The sequence below is a fragment of the Perissodus microlepis genome, chromosome 13 (assembly GCF_051167445.1).
Source record: "Perissodus microlepis isolate ML-2025 ecotype Zambia chromosome 13, ASM5116744v1, whole genome shotgun sequence".
In the NCBI taxonomy this organism is placed as follows: domain Eukaryota; kingdom Metazoa; phylum Chordata; class Actinopteri; order Cichliformes; family Cichlidae; genus Perissodus; species Perissodus microlepis.
In genome coordinates, this window is record NC_140473.1 from 7992512 (window position 1) to 8011465 (window position 18954).

The 18954-nt window shown below is 40.9% G+C and overlaps 2 protein-coding genes across 3 annotated transcripts; both read right to left on the reverse strand.

The window, feature by feature from the left end:
• Nucleotides 1–4: 4 nt before the first annotated feature.
• On the reverse strand, nt 5–1592 carry LOC146374636 (androgen-dependent TFPI-regulating protein). 2 transcript variants are annotated; one of them, XM_084949684.1, is made up of 6 exons: nt 1446–1592; nt 1214–1339; nt 1005–1106; nt 761–876; nt 206–357; nt 5–85 (listed from the first exon to the last, which is right to left on the reverse strand). In XM_084949684.1, the coding sequence occupies exons 1-6, from the start codon at nt 1590–1592 to the stop codon at nt 48–50; spliced, it is 681 nt and encodes a 226-aa protein (XP_084805810.1). In that variant the 3' UTR covers nt 5–47. The 2 variants fall into 2 exon arrangements, with proteins under 2 accessions (XP_084805810.1, XP_084805811.1); XM_084949685.1 differs by lacking the exon at nt 5–85 and having other exon boundaries at nt 111–357.
• A 1690-nt stretch (nt 1593–3282) lies between these two features.
• On the reverse strand, nt 3283–12317 carry sack1ha (scaffolding CK1 anchoring protein Ha). Its single transcript, XM_084949065.1, has 6 exons — nt 11880–12317; nt 10549–11000; nt 10274–10438; nt 9377–9501; nt 4518–9240; nt 3283–4417 (listed from the first exon to the last, which is right to left on the reverse strand). The coding sequence occupies exons 2-6, from the start codon at nt 10990–10992 to the stop codon at nt 4406–4408; spliced, it is 5469 nt and encodes a 1822-aa protein (XP_084805191.1). The 5' UTR covers nt 10993–11000; nt 11880–12317; the 3' UTR covers nt 3283–4405.
• Nucleotides 12318–18954: the final 6637 nt, after the last annotated feature.

The following is an 18954-nucleotide window of genomic DNA, read 5'->3' on the forward strand; positions in this document are numbered from 1 at the left end:
GCCTCACTTCAAAGAGAACCATGTGACCATGTGGGAGAAAGGTTCAATTAATTTGTTTCTCTTGTCTTTTTGTTCATGTCCTTTTCTGGAGAGAGGAGACAAAAGAGAGAGTTAAGCAAAGAGACAGATTAGATTCTGTTGTTGTTGTTGTTATTTTTTAAACCTTTCTTTTTTGGTATGATATGGCAAACGTAACGCCTCTTACCCCAGACCCGTCTGTTGAGCTCATTCCCGAGCAGGTAGAGCAAGATCACCACAGACATGTTAAAAAAGAAGAAGCCCACCAGACCAGCAGCACTGAAGCGCCCAAGAAGAGGATACACCCAAATCCCGGCTGACATGTACACCCATATAATCCTGCAGAACATGTTCAGAATATAAAAGAAAAAAAGAAGGAAAAAAAAGGTTTGGCTCATGCAAACATTCACCCAGTGTGTTCACGCAGTCATTGTAACAGCAAAACAGCAGCAAAAATAAACATCTCATATGCAATGAACAGCATGCTTATGGTTTGTTCTGTACTCATGAGGAGTTATTGGCTGCATTACAACATGTGAGCCCGAGCTGTGGAGGTTGAAAAGAAGCTTTTACCCGCAAGCTGTATGCACACTGGAGCAGCAAAAATAGATGCATTTAGACAGTGTTGTGCTTTCAGCCACATGAAGATGAACTTCAATCAGTGTCAAATGAAAGATAAAAACTGACGAAATGCTTTTTTTTAAGTGCTTGATTATGCTGTTAATGCTGAGTCAGCACTTACCAAGATAAGTAAGCCAAGCCCACGATTCCTAATGCCGTCAGTGCATGTTTAGTCTGTGGGTAGACGTGAGGCTGCACCAGCACCTCTCCAAGTAAGATGGGAAGGACAAATGTGTGCTAAAGAAAAAGCCAACAGCAACATGAGAAGTCTCGACAGGCCAACCAGGAATTGCTTAAAAATGTTTTAAAAATACAAACGATGCTGAGTAATTATTTATTATGCCAAAGAACATAAGTCCACAGACCATAGCGTGGTTCATCCACGGAGGGAAGAAGGTGTCGATGGTAGCTGGGTAGACTAATTCTCTATCATATGCAAAGATTGCCCAGAAAAGTAGAACAACAAACTAAAGAAAAGGCAGCAAAGGCAGAATTAATGTGAAGCATAGTGTTTTGCTTTGGGGGTTTTTTTGCACTTGAAAGAATGTAGGATTTGCAAATGTGGGGTTCTCACCGTGCCCACTGGAAAGGCAAAGACAGAGAAGAGAAGGTCTTTAAACTTGCTCAGAGTACTCTCAGCCTTTTTCCCAGGTTGAAGATCATTCACTGCTGCCAGTCCAAAGAACGTCATTTGCAATAACTGAAACATTACAAGCAACATTGTTGTTTTTTCCCACTGTCCTTGTTGGGATCGCAGGGTCATTAATCCTTCACAACAATTACCCATAAACGATCAAGGTACTCACCAAATTCAAAAAAGTGAGATACTTCCAAGGTCCTCCATAAACAAAGATTCCTGGTGGCAAATCCTCTCCATCCTTATCGTTGAGATTCTTAACAATAAACGCATACCAGCTGAATGCTGTAATGTGATACACTCTCCTAACAGTCATTCTCAGTGTAAACTTATATTCTTCTGTAATAAATAGTGAAAATAAATTAAAATGCAAGAAAAAAAACAACAACAAAACAAAACAAAAAGACTAAACTTCAAAGTTTTCCCTTCAGATGTGAGGCACTTGAAGCAGTGAAGGTTCTTTAAAGATTAGTGTAATTCAGCGCCGGCTTATCAAGACATTTGCAGGCAGCAGAGACAAAGAAATACAAGAGAACCACTGTTCAGTTTTTTACGAAACATATGACAACTTCTTTCATAACCGCTTGTGGCTGGGAGGCAAATTTATGCACAGTGAGAGTGTAATCTGTTATATAGTGTTTTGCAAGAGAAATCCCAACGAGTTAGGAAGGTTACGTGAGTTCAGATACAGTACTGTGCAAAGGTTTTAGGCAGGTGAGGAAAAAATGCTGTAAACAAAGAATGCTTTCAAAAATGGAAGTGTTAGTTATTTATTTTCCACCAATCAACAAAATGCAGTGAATGAACAAAAAAGAAATCTAAATCAAGTCCATATTTGGTGTGACCACCCTTTACCTCAGAGCAGCATCCATTCTTCTAGGTACACTTGCACACAGATTTTGAAGGAACTCGGCTGGTAGGTTGTTCCAAACATCTTGGAGAGCTAATCACAGTTCTTATGTGGATGTAGGCTTCCTCACATCCTTCTGTCTCTTCATGCAATACCAGACACACTTGATGATGTTGAGATCAGAGCTCTGTGGGAGCCATGCCGTCACTCCAGTACTTCTTGTTCTTCACGCTGAAAATAGTTTTTAATGACTGGCTGTATGTTTGGGGTCATTGTCCTACTGCAGAAAACATTTGGGGCCAATAAACAATCATTTATATTTCTGAAAGCATTCTTTGTTTACAGCATTTTTTCACACCTGCCTAAAACTTGCAAAGTTCAGATAGGTAAATATCTTCTGACAAAGACTGGATCACAGAAGAGTTACTTCTTTATTATTGCTGGAAATCTAAATTCAGGAGCTCGACACATCTCTCGCGAGCTTATTAAAATAATAGTAAATGTGTGACGACAAAATAACCAGATAAATTCATAAGAAAGAAAATTTCAAAGAGCAAAAGTTTCACGTTAGAGAATAAACGTGATAGAAAAAACAGGCAAAAATAAAAAATAAAATAAAGGTTTCTCCTAAACTTGTTCTCCCATTACTATTTCCTGTGATCCTTAAAGTTTTCATAGATGTCATAAATGGCCTGAAGATGGTGCTGGTGTAAAGGCTGTGATCTGATAGTATTGAGCCAAAGCCAATATGCAGTATGTTGCAATCACTGTGTTAAAGCTACTAAATCTGTGTAGGTTTAGAAGAGAAATCTGTTATATAAAATATAATGTATGGGTTCTTTTTGAATATTTTAAATCAAATGGAGTTTTCAAGTTACACACGAACACGTTACATATGAAACATTTGTATGACAAATTATATACGTAAATATTTAAAAACCTCTTGCAATTAAGGATTTAAATAATTTATTATTTAATTCTGGTTTTATTTTTATTTTAGATGGCATGTTTAATTTTGTGGAAATAGTGTCATAGTACCTATAATTTACTTTTAAAGCAGTACCTGAGTTTCTTTCTGTGCTATATCAAACATGAATTTAATGAACTGCACCTCAGACATGGGAGAAAAACAACAACAACAACAAACAAGCCTCGATATATTTAAGAAGTTTTATTTACAAACAGCAAAAGGTGATGAAGACAGGTATGATACTGTAAATCTGTGAGAACTCACTGTCACTGCTCAGCTCTACATACTCATACATACATATGTAAACTCTTCACAGCTTCAAGATCAGTTTCAACAGACACGTAGAACAAGTACTGATTTAAAAACTGCAGGGTAGAGAAAAGTTTAAAAGACAAATAAAAGGTTGGTTTCAGCAGATTATAAAATACAACCCCATACTGTCGGATAGTTTTGGCTTTCCACGGGCAAAGTAAACACTTAAAAAAGCTTCATATGCTGGATTTTGGGGTTTGTTCCCCAAAATGTGTAAATGAAAAAGCGTTGAATGGTGTATATAAACAAGACCTTGAAGTAAACCTGATGCACCTTTGAACATTCATCATTAACCTTAATGACATCTGCTTTCAACAGCTGAAAACAAAAACGACACAGTGTTACACGTCGACGTCCATCGTGTGCATTTCCTTGCTTTCGGTTGCATGTTTAGGATGAAAAACGTTACAGTTTATTTACGCCAGCATGATCCACAGATCCACTTACTTCCAAATATATGTAATTATCATCTTTTTAAGATGAAGGTGAACCATTATAATACAAACTATAGTATATTACAGCTTTACAAAATCTGACCACTGCAGATTATCAGTTCTCTAACATCTCGTCATAAAACTAGCTGACGCTGCTGCCGGTGTTGTAAAAAATTACGGCAAGAAGGCCTCTTCACAGAAACTTGGTTTGACACATTGCACGTTACCCTGCAGTCAGTAAAAACATGTTCGATCCTGCACTCATGCTCTCAGTTCATACTGGGAGCAACTTGATGATTCAGCCACAGTAAGAAGCTCGTTGTTAAACACGTCACACGTAATTGGGACAACGGCTTTGCAATAACTTGCATGTTGTCTAAATTCACGCATCAGTACACGTTCCCTGACTCTTCTGTGCATTATAAGCCTTGTTTTCCATACAACCCAGAAGAGAAATCCCATTTCCAACAAATATCTTTGCCAGCTTTTTATTTATTTAATTTCACTTCCTTCTACACATCCTGTATCCACCTTTTAATATCTCATCTTTCTTTGGATCCCATTTAAGTTGTCATCTGTGATAGTAGAGACAAAAAAAAAATAGATTCACCACAAGGGCAATTAAATATATATTAATACTTCTAATAGCAAACAATATTGGTAATACATTCATACCTCAAATCGACTGTAAACCTTCCTCTCCTTTCTCATATTCTGGATCCTCTCCAGCAGCTTTTCTCGCTCCTGAGGTGATTTTTGCCCTTTGTTTAGTTTATCAAGTCCTCGTTCTTTCTCCCTTTTAGCATTTTTGTCAGCTTTGTCTTCTTTCTCGTCATCGGTAACGGGAGACTCTTTGGTAGCCTCATTCCTGCTTTGGCTATTAGCGGAAATCTGCTCCAGGAGCAGCTTGGTATCGTCTCTGAGGTTGCTGCTCGAGAGCACGTTGGCTGTGGATGAGTGGTAGCGAGACTGGCTCGATTTGGGCTGCTTGGATGTGATCTCTGCTGATTCAGAAAAGTTACTTTGCTGTATTTGGTCATTCGTTTTCTCACTGGCGACAGACTCTTTGGCACTGCTTTCCTTTGTACCCTGGGTATGATCTGAGTTTCTCCCGCCTGTGTCCAGTTGCTCAGGCTCTGTTTTACTATTTTCAGCAGGCACAGGTGGCTCTGAGGTAGGCTCATTTGTGCTAGAGGGAGTTTTGGGGGCTTTATCTGATTCTGATGGAGTCTGGTTGGAAAGGGAATTTGTATCAGCGAGAGTGTGCAATGCAGACATGTTGGTTTCTGCTTTTTTAGCTTCAGGGGGCAAAACGAATTCAACTGACTCAGAGAAAGGAGAGGAACGTGATCCTGTTTCAGCAGGGGTTGGTGCCTCAGCTCCTGTAAAGTTGAGGTCAGAGGGAGGGGTTGCTTGTATCTGTGCGTCTTGAGGAGATGCAGTTGTTTCTGACTGCGAAGCATTAAGAGTAGAGTCTGTAATGACAGTGGAGCTTTCTTCTGATGGCAAATGCTCGGCTGGAGTGTCCGTGGGTGTGGGTACAGTAATAGTGGGCTCTTTTATCTCAGGTACACATGGCTCAGGTGGAGAAGGGCTACTAGGTATGATATCACCTTTGACATGTGAAGATTCAGGAACCACAGAATCCTCTGCAACAGCCTTTTGAACTGAGCAAATTTCTGATTCTTTTTCTGTCTCAGTAACACCTTCCTCTGATTCAGAAACAGCTCCCTCTGACTTTTCTCGTTCAGAAACAATGTTTTCTGATTCAGAAATATCGTTTTCTGTTTTTAATGTTTCAGAAACTGCTTTTTCTGATTCAGAAAAACCAATTTCTGATTGAGAAACTTCTTTTTCTGACTCAGTAACACCTTCCTCTGATTCAGGAACAGTCTTTTCAGATTTAGAAATATCCTTTTCTGATTCGGGTTTTTCAGAAATGGCCTTTTCTGTTTCAAAAACAGCTGTCTCTGATTCAGACGTGCCTATTTCCGATTCAGAGATATCTTTTTCTGCTTCAGAAATGCTCTTTTCAGAGTCAAAAATATCTTTTACTGATTCTTGTTTTTCAGAAATGGCATTTTCTGTTTCAGAGAGAGCTCCCTCAGATTTTTCTGGTTCAGAAACACACTTTTCTCCTTGAGAAAGGTTATTTTCTGATTCAGAGATATCGTTTTCTGATTTTGATATTTCAATAAGGTCTTTTTCTGATTCAGAAACACTTTTCTCTGATTCCAAAGTACCCTTTCCTGGGTCTGATGTCGCAGAAATGGCCTTTTCTGTTTCAGAAATAGCTGTTTCAAACACGACTTTCTCTAATTCAGATACACGTTTGTCTAATTCAGGCATGCCTATTTCTGTTTCAGAGGCATCTTTTTCTGGTTCAGAAACCTGTATTTCTGATTCAGTCATGCTCTTCTCAGCTACAGAAGGATCTTTTTCTCTTTTACAATTGGCTTTCTCTGATTCAGAAATATCTTTTTCTGACCTTTCTGTGGAAGTTGTAGCACCAGAAACGCTTGTGGTGGACTGTAACGAGGATGAGCTTGGCTCAGCACCACTAACAAACACCTCAGGAGAAACACCAGATTCCATATGTACAGAGTCAGTTGCTGAAGGAGTCTGGGATGACGGCAACTTGGAAGAGGAATCTAGAGGAGTTTGGTTACTCGTATCTTTAGATTTAGAATCTTCTGCTAACCCTTTTGGCGAGGAGCTCATAGAGTCATGTGCCTCTGTTTTATCATCATTTGAAGCTAATATGCCAGAAGCAGGGTGTGAACTGGAATCTTCTAAAAGTCTGTTCTCTTCAGTGGTAGAAAGAGAAGGCGTACTGGACGATAAAGAAACTGGACTTTTCTGTGAACCATAATCTAGCAGATTATTCTCAGAGGAGGATCTCTGCATTGATGGGTCAGAGGCGTCAACTGTTGATGTTACTGCAGGAGGGGAGATGCTGGTTGCTAAATGAGTCAATTCAGGATTTTGGGTGTGAGAAGCCAACGCAGAAAGTCCTTCATCAGAATTGGCACAGACTGATTTAGACTCCTTTGAGGTAGAATCCGGGCTTGGGCTTTCCTTTTTATCAGTACTTTGTGTAAGTGAAGAAACGTTAGTGGGAGCAGGATTTGTGGGTCGATGACTGGGGCTGCTCTCGTCATCAGCAGGATCTGACAGCATGGGTTCTTGTGGTGATTTGTTCAGAGGTAACTCTGAGGAAGCAGGAAGAAGATCTGCTGACTGACTGTTGTCCAGTTTTGTTGTGCCTAAATCTTCTGCTACTTTATTTTGTTCTTTAGAGCTCTGGGAGGTATTGGAGTGATTTTCGATCTGACTGTCCTGCTGGTTAATGTTTTCACTGGATTCAAAAGACACACTAGCTGACTGACCGTCTGCAGTAGCACTCTTTTCCCCCTCAGTTTTGGAAGCCCTGTCTTCTGAGGATTCTCTTGGTTCAGGTCCCTCCTTTTTGACACCACTGTTGACTTTTAGTTCAGTTTCTGGTTTCACCGGGTCGTTTCCTTTGCCCTTTGCAGCTTTTGTGGCTGCTTCAGCTTTGCGTTTTGCTGCCAGCTCTTTGAAAAACATTAATCTTACATCAGGATCATTCATATCTGCATATGGTAGAAGGGTGGCTAAAGGTTTAGGTGGTTGTACCGGCTGATTGGTTTTGGGTAGCTCAGCTTCAGAAAGGTTGGATCGAGGCATGGATGGCGAAAGATTAGGCTGCTCTACATGGGGTACTTTTGCTGACTCTGTTTCCTCACGCTTTTCTGAAACGTCTTTTGAATCTTCTTGCTTTGATGAATTTTTATCATCTCCTTTAGTGCTTTCCTTGTTTGGTTTTGTTTCTGTGGATGTCTTTAGGTACCGAGTCCATTCGTAAGGTTCTCTAGCAGCAGTTCTCCTTTGTCCCAGAACTTGAGAAACAAAGGGTAGTTTTATCTTTTCAGATTCAGTTTTGTCACTGTCTTCAGTGTCTCCGTCCTTTTGCTCAGGAGGGGTAGTTTGACTATCCTGAGGAGCTGGCTGATCCAGAGAGCTGAATATCAGAGAGGACCTTAACCTGGAGCACCTGTTCATTCCACTAGCATTTAGTTTCCTTCGGAAAGAATCGGACCGCAGAAGAACAGAAGTCTTTGGCTCATTTTGTTCTCCCTCCTCTGTCCTCTTTTCCTCCTTTTTTGTGGTTTGTGACTCTGATGGTGTTGTTTTGGTTTCTTCTGCCACTGCAGGAGGTTCATCGGGCAATACTTTAGGCTGTTCTCTGGCTGTTGTTTTGGCATAATTTGGTATCTGACTCACCCTGGATATAACAGGAACTTTGAACTCTCTGACATTTGGGATTTTAGGAACTGACAAATCGACCCCTGGTGCTGTTTTCTGCATGGTGTTACGGGGCTCTTCAAAAGGATCTGGGGCCTGAGGTGGTTCCACTGGCAGGCCTTCATCTCCTGAATTATCATATGCACTAAGGTATGAGTTAATCCTCCAGTTTCTCAGCCCCTTTTTAACCATGGGATCCTTGCGGTCACTGTTAGACTCCTGAAGAAACTGCCTCTGATCAGCGTGGCTGGAGGGCGTGGGAGAGGTTTGGCACGTATATGGATGGCCTAAACTTAGTCTTCTAGGTTGAGACGAACTAAAATCTGCTGCAGGAAGCATTTTCTCTGAGCTCTGATCATAGTCTTTGGTAGATGACAAGTAGTTAAAAACAGGGTCAAAATCAGGGGGTTGCATCTCTTGTGGTAAAGCAGATTCAGAGTATTGATCTCTTGAAAGATAGCCTTGGCTCCAGAACTTGTCATAGCTGTAATCTGCTTCTGGTCCTGGTGCTGGTCCTAGATAAGGCTGCTGGCCCCTGTAAAAATGCCTCCCCTGGGACTCAGGTTCTGGCATTCCCTGAGTTTGCAGGAATGGATAAGGATATCTTCCTTGAACACCTTCAGCAAAGCCAGGATGTTTAAAGGGTCGATTTTCCATCGGTGGAATCCTGACACGTCCCTGATCAAATGATGGGTCTATGTGTGGTTGCTGGGAAGGAAACCTATTGTACAACTCTGCGGGTCCACGCACGGGTTCCTTAGTGTTAAAGGGCATCCTTCTCCAATCGTCATCCATTCGTTCATCACAGGACTGTCTGGCCCATTCATCGGGTTGACTAGAATCAGCTGCTGGCAGAGTTCTCATAGGCTCCCTGTACAGTGATAGCCTGTCAATGGCGTATTCCCTCTTCTGTAATGAATTTATGTTTTCCACTGGAGGAACCACATCTTCAACAATCAGCGGCTGGGAATGAGCATACAGGATCCGAAACTCTTCATCAAAGGTAGTCACAAGCTGTCCGAAGAACAGGTGCGCCATGCAGCGGTGTAGTTTCTCAAAAGACCACATGAAGCTGGACATGACATAAGATAAGTGCAATTTAATACAAGAATCATTAAAACGTTCAATAAACTGTTGCAAACACAACACATTTATTAGGAAACAATCCTGGTGTAGTAGGATTCTGCAGTAGTTTTAAACAGCCTCACCTGTAATTTCCACTCAGCACAGCCCTGCAGTCAGTCAACAAGAAGCGATCCATCATCTGACCTTTGAAGGATTTGCCTGAGCGACACTTGTACGAGCTGCCAGACACTGTTCTCACTCGTAAAAACTGCAAGGCACAAGGAATCACCTTAAGATTTATAAAACCTAAAAATGTATGAAGCACATCTAGCAATGTTTTCAATTGCATAAATCCAAGATAGGTGGCAGCATTGCATTAGCACTGCTTCTTCTGAGATCACGTCACAGAAAAGGAGAAAAAGATTGTATACGTAGTTCACTTTTGCAGTACTATACTGGTCATGTGATTTTTTTTTAAACATCACTAAATGAGTCAGTCTCCATTTACTCAACATATCAGGCTCAGATGTATTAATACTGGCATTTTATTTATATTACACAATAGCATAAAATGCAGCTCTAAGAACTTTCCTGTGCCAGTGGAGACTTGAGAGAGTCATCTTTTACCAATTGCTTAGCTTTTGTTGGACAATATAGCTTACTGTGAAAAGACCACTGGGAGATAAAGCTGGTGATATTCTAAATTTTGTAATACTGTCAACAAATCCCATGAAAAGACAAAACAACTATGGGTTATCTCTCAGTGCTTTCCAAACACCCCCAGCCCTCCTCAGTGGCCTGTAGTGCCAAATCCATTCATTCCAAATGAAGACAAAACAGCCTTCAAAACGCATAACAAAAATAGATTTCAACCATTTAATCAGTTAAAGCAGACATAAACAGCAAATTTGTTAAGGACTACTTTGAGCCACAGATTGTGCATATTGTATATAAAGTAAAAGGGCAGACATAAAGTATAAATGGGAGTGGAAATTAAACATGTAAGAAGACAAAATGCATTGCAAAGAATACTCAATCACCTGAATGCTCTGCAGGTTTACTCTGCAGTTGGATACCATGCTCACAAAGTGATGTACATTCAGCTCGTCTAGAAGGATGTAGACAGCAACGTTTCTCGTGGCAGCGTTAAGGACATCCGCAAAAATGTCAACATCGGTAAACATATCCATCGCTATGGCAATGACCTGAGGAAATGAAAGAAAACAAAGCGACCAAAGCGAAAACAAAAGCGCCATGAGCACGACAGTTGAAAAAAGAACAATGGTGATTAATGTGAAGGAAACCACAGGCCGACCTGTTGAGCGTTTTTGATGAGTCGCCGGGCCTGCTCCTTGATACTTGGCATGTCTGGCTCAGGGGGGTTGACCAGAGTGGTAACCTCTGTGGGCACACTGAAGAGTTGCAAGTGGGGCCACCCGAGGTCCAAATCTGGGACGTCCTGGTCGCTGTGAATCGGCCAGTAAGTGTCTGAGGATCCATCTCCCCCGCTTTCCAGAAAAAGCTGTTCAGAGTGTCCGATCAGCTGGGGACCCTGAACGGAGCCCATAATGTGCTGAATCTCAGGTGTGGACAGAAAGTCCACCACATCCGCCTTTTGGAGGAACTCATAGTACCCCTCCAAATCCCCCTCAACCAGAGCGTCAATGGCCAAGCGATACTCTTCCCGGTAGTGAGGAGGGAGGTAGTTGGGGTCCAGGGGGTTATCCCCAGCAGAGGAACACTGAGAGCGACGCGCCATACTGTGGTCTTTGGAGAGGACAAAGGGCAAAAAGATACGCAACTTGTAAATGTTTTTGAACCAAATTTGGGTTCAGCTGTAATCAGATACACTCACACAACCCACAGATGTCTAATTCGCTGCTTCTTGTTGTCATGCGAGATAGAATAAAATCTAAAGATAACAACATGTACTATTTGACAAAAAAAACAACAAAAAAACCCCACCCTGACATGATAAAGACTCTAACAAATCAAAAGTAACAGAAGCATTTATTCTAGTGTTTGTGTGGCATATTTACACTGTCTGGGTCCATAGTTACAACAGTGGTGGAGTTCACTTTCTTGAAAATCAACTAGCTGCAGCCAAGTTGAGATATCACTCTATCAATACACCGTGACAAACCCAGCTCAACAACCCAAAAAATAAAAATAAATAGACGCCAGTGGATACTTCTCAGAGATATTGCAGCATCTGCTACAATTTCATTGGACCGGTGAAAGCACAATGAGGGAAATGGAATCTAACCACAGGATAGATGGTTAGGGTGTGGCCCCTCCCTCTGGCCAAACACCCTCGACTCCATTTGAACTTTCATGTAAAGCCAGAAATCTCACATAAACGAGAAAAGAAACACCAGGAGTAAAGAGTAAAGCTCAAAACCCTGGAGCAGGCGTTAAAGGACAACGAGCTCTAAGTAAATAAGTTAAAGATAAAATAGCTTTGTGTTGCCGCTACGCAAGTGAGCCTGTCATTTACGGACAAAACTTTTCCCCCCACCGAGTTAGAAAAGTTAACCGGAGCTGGGTCAGTCTGTAGTCTCATGTTGGATCCAGCTAGCCCAAACACCGCAGGGGCTAACAGCACAGAGCCATACAGCCCCCACAGTTACCGTCTGCTGAGCCTACCTCATTGGTGTACCCGTCAAGCTCTCCGTCGGTTAAACTTCACAGCAGTCATCTTGCTTTCTTCACCGTGTTGTTGTTCACAGTTGTACCGAGCTTCCAAGTCCAGGTGTGACCTGCCGAAAGTTTACTCTTACACTGCCTTTTCCCCTGTCACCCAGCTAAACCAGTTTGCTGTCATGCTTGAGGCATGTTGGCGAGAATGTCTGAGACGCATCGACCGGAGGAAAAAAGTAGTGTCGACAGACCTCGCCCCGCCTCACCGGCTGCAGCAGCTCCGCAGTTTGTTCACTTCTGCTCAGGTCTCAGTGTCCGTGGCTGTCCTGAGCCAGCTGAACTCTGCCCAGATGTTATCATCTCACTCCTGACACTCACTCGCTACTACTGCTGTAAACTGGAGCCGAACTTTGTGGCTAGTTTTAGCCCTATCAGGTAATGCGTTGCTAGTTCATAAAATCCCTGCGTTGATCGCTCATATTTCTCCCCCGCCCCCACCTAACACTGTTCTGAATCATTAGTTATTATCAGTTAATACGTTTTGTGTGATTGTGCTGGCAGATATTGTTACCCGGTTATAAAGGCCAAGGATAAACCCACTATAAATTAATTATCAACAGGTTATAGCAGGATGTTCCACCAGGGAGTAGGGGCATACGGACACATTAATACAGACCATACTAGTTTGAGACGGCTGTTGTTACCAGGGCATGGCTCGGTACCCCCCCCCCCCCCCCCCCCCCAAAAAAAAAAAACAAAAAAAACAAAAAACAAAAAACAAAACAACCAACCAACCAAACAGGAAGAAAGACAAAAATGACATAAAGGGTGGATGAGGAGATTTAATTATATCTACAAAATGTTTAATAACATTACACGTAATAATTGTAGGTACACTCACGTACCCACGCACACTCTGGAAGGAAATCGCACTGACATGGCAACAAGTGAAAAAATAAAAAAAATTGAATCAATTCAAGCGACTTCAAGCAAATAGAGGTGAAAAAAATGCAGGCCGGGCAAAGCGAGTGGTATCTGGGATAAACTCAGCATTCAGGCGAGTGACTGTAGCTACCAATGAGGAGTGAAGAACATACTGTAGTTGACTGAGATATGACCTGGTAGTAAATAGAGGGCCATCTAAGCAACTGGAGCCTGGAAGTGACCATTTCAACACGATGTGCTAGATGTACTGGTGTACTGCCTATCATTCCCTAAAGCTCCATCCACGCTGCAAGCGATTTGCTTTGAAGTCGAGGGCTGGTTCCTTGCATACATTCCAGGCTCTGGTCTAAGGCCTTCTAAGGCAATATATCAGTTAACAGTATCCAGCGCTCTTATTGATAATTGCTTCAATTGCTTGCCTGGAAATTGATAAAAGTTTATTTCAGGTCTCGCCCACTTTGCATAGCAGTTAGTTAGTTAGTTGCTTGTAGTCACGGAATGTCATTCACTTTCTGTGGCATCTGGTTGCCACATCACTGTGATTTGCCTCAAGGGTGGGTCCTGTACTTTGCAACTGCAATCAAACAATGTATAAATAACGTTGTAACCAGACTGCATTTTGTTAACTATGTTACTTTGCAGTTAAAGCTTGTGCTTCAGAGTAGCCTCTGACTTGTTCCATGGCAGCCATGTAGGCAGAAAGGTCTGTGTACATTGAAATCATTATAAGTCAGTGAATTTTCAATCAGTTTTCGGGTGCTTTTGTTTGACATTTGTTTTTTCTTTCTGATAGAATTTTCAGATTTCACATGTTGTACCGCTGTCCTGACCTTTGGATTCATAAGTCAATAATATCTGTTAGTGCTGATTTTCTGTTTAGTTTTGTATAATTTGACATACTTTACCATTTTCTCCTAGTTTTCCTGGCTTTTTGACAGCCACCCTTCGACTGAGACTTTATCTGATGAGGCTTTGGTCAATAGTAGATAGATCAGCTAAAGGGTGAGATGGATCTCTTGGGAATCAAAATTTAAAGAAATGATTGGACACTTTGCAAAGCACTGTAGAAATAAAATGAGAAGAACATGCCATCAGTGACATTGGTTTACTCCTTTTTTGGCAAATGAATTACACTTAAGGAAATGTTTGTGGTTTAGGTTTAGGATTAATGTTTACTTATTTAATTGACCAGTTTTTAATCTTTTCTTTCATTCACAAAACATCAGGGTGGCCATTAAGGGTCCATGTCTTACTTTTTCTCATGGTGCACTTGCTGATAAAGCCATCCCTGCTTATAAATATGTTAAAAATGGGAACTAATGGGACTTCAGATTCAGCTGTACCTAATTATAAGCCTATTCATTTAAAAAATCATAGTTAATCATATTTACTTTGATGATATACGCTGAATAAAAATAAACAACTACCAGTAATTTTAAAGCTGTTAAGAGGTTGAGACGCGGCAAAGGAATAAAACTAATTAATACAGGAATGAAACTTATCCTCTCTGAACAATGTAAACAGTCACTGGAATTCCATTCAAGCCTGGATTCTATAGAAAAGACTTCCTAATAGGTTAACCTCAAACTTCTTACTATGATGAGCATATTAACAAACAATAGAAACACTGGGCGAGGATAATTATTACAAAGAGTGCCACCCTACCAGCCCTTGTTGAAGGTGTAGCCTCAAGTGTGCAAAAAGAAAAAGGCTACACCTTCAACATGATCCCATCATTCATTCTTTTTTCTTCTTTTCATGCTTCATTAACAATTTCTTTTGTGGCATTCACTATAAACTGAAATGATATTATCCTTTCTTTGTTGTTTACTAAGGGTTCTCATGTGGAAATGTAGCCTAAAAGTTGGAGGAAGGACATCTGGGTTTCCAAGACAGGATTTTGCAACCCGTGTTTTGTTAAACCTTGAAAGGAGAGAGATAGAGTGGCTAAAATTCAGTGATTTTTCTTTAAGGGCAGCTCCAACCTCAGACCTAAAATAGCCATGTCAGCGTGAACGCTGATGTAACCAATCCAAAGGAAGTGAGACAACATAGCAGCTCAAGTAAAGACTTGAAGACAATCCTTCATTGTTCGCTTCAGGCACCACCCAAGGCACACAGAGGAGCAGTTGGAATAGAGACATAAAAAGTCATGTTCTCTTGGTTCATAGATAGTTGCTACACTACATACCATTGGGTAGCATTCACAGTGGCAGTCCTTTAACCCATGTAGCTCTAAATAAAAATACACAACTCATGACTTGCCTTTTGGTTTTGTGACTGACAGCAGTGATTATGAAACATGAACTCGGACACACAGTGACTCAGAGCTGAGGTCCTCCCCCTTCCTAAAACACCACCAGGAATGTGTGAATCAAACTCAGTGTGAACTGTTTTGATTTATGTGATACCACAACTTCAGCTCAAATGTACAACTGTTATTGTCAAAAGGGGACAAAGAAGGCATATCACTGGAGGAAGAATATCCTGCACCGCAGATCTGATTACCGCGTCCTTGCAGAGACCTCGTAGACTAAGCAAGGTTCATTTAAAGTGTTGAGTGATACAGTTCACACTCATTCTGCATGATGCACACACTTTGATAACACTGCTAAACAAACAGAGGAGTGCAAGTTGTGAACAGCACCACCTTTCCGGACTCTCACACTCTTGGACTGTGCCCCACCAGTACACACCCTGTAATGAAGAATATAAACCTTGGATTTAATTGGCAACCTGCACAGATTCAACAGCTGCCAACCTTAGAGAATTCAGCACCCATCCTGCGGTGAAAACAAAACCGAGGAGGTCCCATGAAGAGCTGGAAAGTACATGGCACGTAGTTTGTAGGCCATACCTTTTTAATGACATTGAATGACATCTGAACATCTTCACAAGGTGTTCACCGTATAAATGGTGAGAGCTCTGTATCACTTCAAAAGGCTTCATATTCTCATAAATGCTTCAAATGGAAAAGCTTAACTTCAGTTGTTGGGTGGGGCCGCAGTGCTGTTTGCAGGTCTTTTTTAATGTGGGTATGTACAATACAAGCCTTAACAGACCATGCTTTTTAGTTAGGCTTGCAACATGACTCCAGAAATGACAATAATGGTTGGTTGTTCTAGACCAGGGATGTCAAACATAAGGCCCGGAGGCCAGAATTTGCAGAGCAAAGACACCGATCCAACCAACTAGAAAAATCCGAACTGTATTTTCATGAGTCCGATTGCTTTTCATCCATCCTGATTTCTTAAATTTACTACAACATAATTTATTTATCCAGTAAAACTGATAAAATGGAGATGTATTATTGAAATTGCACTTTTTCTTATATTAAGATCTCTCAGAATTAAATGTGCACTTAAACTTCTTTACATGGTCAGAAAGAAGATGTTAACTGGTCTGGCTCGCTTAATATCAAAGCGGTCTGCATGTGGCCTGAACCATAAAAGGAAAGTTTCTATCTATAAATCTATTCTATCTATTTGAGCCCTAGAGTCTGACATTTTGATTGTGTCATTATGGTTTTTTTAAGCCATCATATCATAAAAAGGAGGGCTTAATGTAAACGATAGCTAGCTTCATTAGCAAGATACCCCCAGAGATCTGTGTCTGTGCTAACATATAAAACAAATCATGCTAGAATTTCACTACCAAAAAAACTGAGCATACTTCTTTGATTGTCTGCCAGTACAGTTGACTAACGCTGGCCATATTGTTTGCCATAATTATATTAAAAAATTCTCCGGAAGACTCCAACACCACAGACACAATGGGTTAGCAGAGATGAGGCCTAGCATACAGCTAACAACTATTCCTTCCTGTTGGCATCTATCTGTTACTGAAATAAGCTACGCCCTTAATCCTGCATAATTTTAAGGATAATACATTTAAAAAGAGTGACTTATATACAAATTCACTCCATTCACAGTTGTCATGAAAAGAGAAATAAGCTATGGACATCTTTGTTTTGTTTTTGTTTTTTAACTAGGCTGTAAAAATGGTTTGCTTTGTATTTTAGCATGACGAGTTTGTGGGGATGGAAGCCAGCCTGAAGGTGCTAAACAATGGCCGTGCTTTGCTCCGATTCTTGTTTGACATCAATTCACACTGTAATATTTAAACATCTGTGGTTTCGACTACATTTTTTATGTACGTTCATGATCCCTACAGAAATGACTCTTGTTGATATCCTGACCTTGTATTCTATTGCCACACTCAAAAAAACGTGAACATATGTAAATTTTCAATATTATTTGTTACATAAGAACAGTGTGAAACATGAAGTGTAATTGAATCTGGTCAAATTTAATTTACTTGAGTGGTATAAATTTAGTTTATACTAATCACATTCATTTAATCACCTGATTGTGGCACTGCCATACATGACAAAAACAATAACATGCAAAACTGAGACATCCACATTTCATCTATTTTTTATTTACTCTGTATTTAGTGATAACTCCAGTAGTGACACGTAATGTTGATTATATTTAAAATTCAACCATTGAAATGGTTAAACACAAAATGATTTGATTGAGTTTTTGGCTGAAGTTCCTCTCTTTTACCTCTATGTAGGAAGCCATGTGTTCATCTGTCGTTTATAACATGTCCTGAGGCTATTGTGCTGATAAGGACAGCATGTAGGAAGAGGAAGATTGACACTAGAGAAAAAAATGGAGTGTGAGAAAACAAAGAGAAAAGGAAGAGCAGCAGCTGCTGAATCCATTTCTGGGCGCATACTTTCACGGAGGGACACAGGAAGTCTTAGTGGTTCTCGAAGAGGTGAGATCATGCTTGCCTAAAGAGATGATGAAAGTTAATGAAAGTCTGCGGACAATGGGCTGAGCACATTTCCAAATGTGTTAACGTTGTTTAACACTTAATTCATCCATATCCAGATGAGATTCAGCCTATGAAATTCTTGAATATGATAAAATTAGATGGCCACTCTTATCTGGGTGGATTCTGTATCTGTGTCATGTTGGACAAACTTTGTCATTTGAGCAAAGACTAGCTCCTCTATCTTTGTCACTTGTTGAGAGGATGAATCCACTTTGGACACGCTTTGGCTTACAAAGCTGCGTGTGTGTGCATGTCCCGTGTGCAACTACACTAACATGCGTGCTTGCTTGTGCCTGCCTTCACGTGTGGCAGGTCGCCACAGGAGTGGCAGAGCTGTAATCAGCACTTTACACTATGTCGCACTAGAGGAAATGTTCTGAGAAAAATAGGAGCAATTACTGACTGGAGTAATGCACAACCAGCTCTGACCTCATCCAGGACTTGAGATTACATTGAGACAGGACACAGACTTACTGCAGGGAGGGTAGCTCTCCACAATGATGTCATACATGCTGTCTGCCAGTGGAAAAGATAAAACAAACAAACAAAAAAAAAAAAACAGGGAGCAGCTATAATGCCTTACATCTTGCTTACATTTACTTTTTTTTTTTTTTTTTACATACCGGCGTTATTTCCAGCACTATTGTATTGCATCCTGTGGTACATCCTGCTGCTGAAATACTGCATACTGGGATGTCCTGCACTGAGTCAGGGACACTGAATAGACATCAAGTCCCCACGGTACATCTCAGACTCAAGCACACAGCTATAGCTTTTCCTTTGGCATAAAGTGCTCGATGTCAGCGCAGTCCTTCAAGGTTTAGCTGCAGAAAGAGCCTAGAAAGCACAGAATAAGCAAATCACAAGTAAGACAAACATTAGAGTCACATTTCTGCCAAGATGACTTCCTTTCATACTTCCAGTGACCTCTTAGGTTGTTCCATTTTCTTTTGTGGCTTTTGTTTGCGTACGCCTGCAATTAGTTGTTTGATGGCACTGAAGTCGAGTTGGCAAAGGCTCTAGAAGGCACTACAACGAGCTGCTGAACTTCTAAACCCGGCCGAGTTAGCTCTTGGGGCTGCTTGCATAGGCATATACTTTTGCATAAAAATTTAAAAACGGTTACACGGAAATAGCCTGGTTCAGATTCTGAACTAAAGTATGAGGGGATTTACAAAACCAAGCAGGATAGCAGGTGGAAAATATTACGTGGCTCTGTGAGAACTGAGCTCACATGGTTTCTCACTGCAACTTAAACCTCAGCAAAAAGTGTAGATGAAATATATTTTGT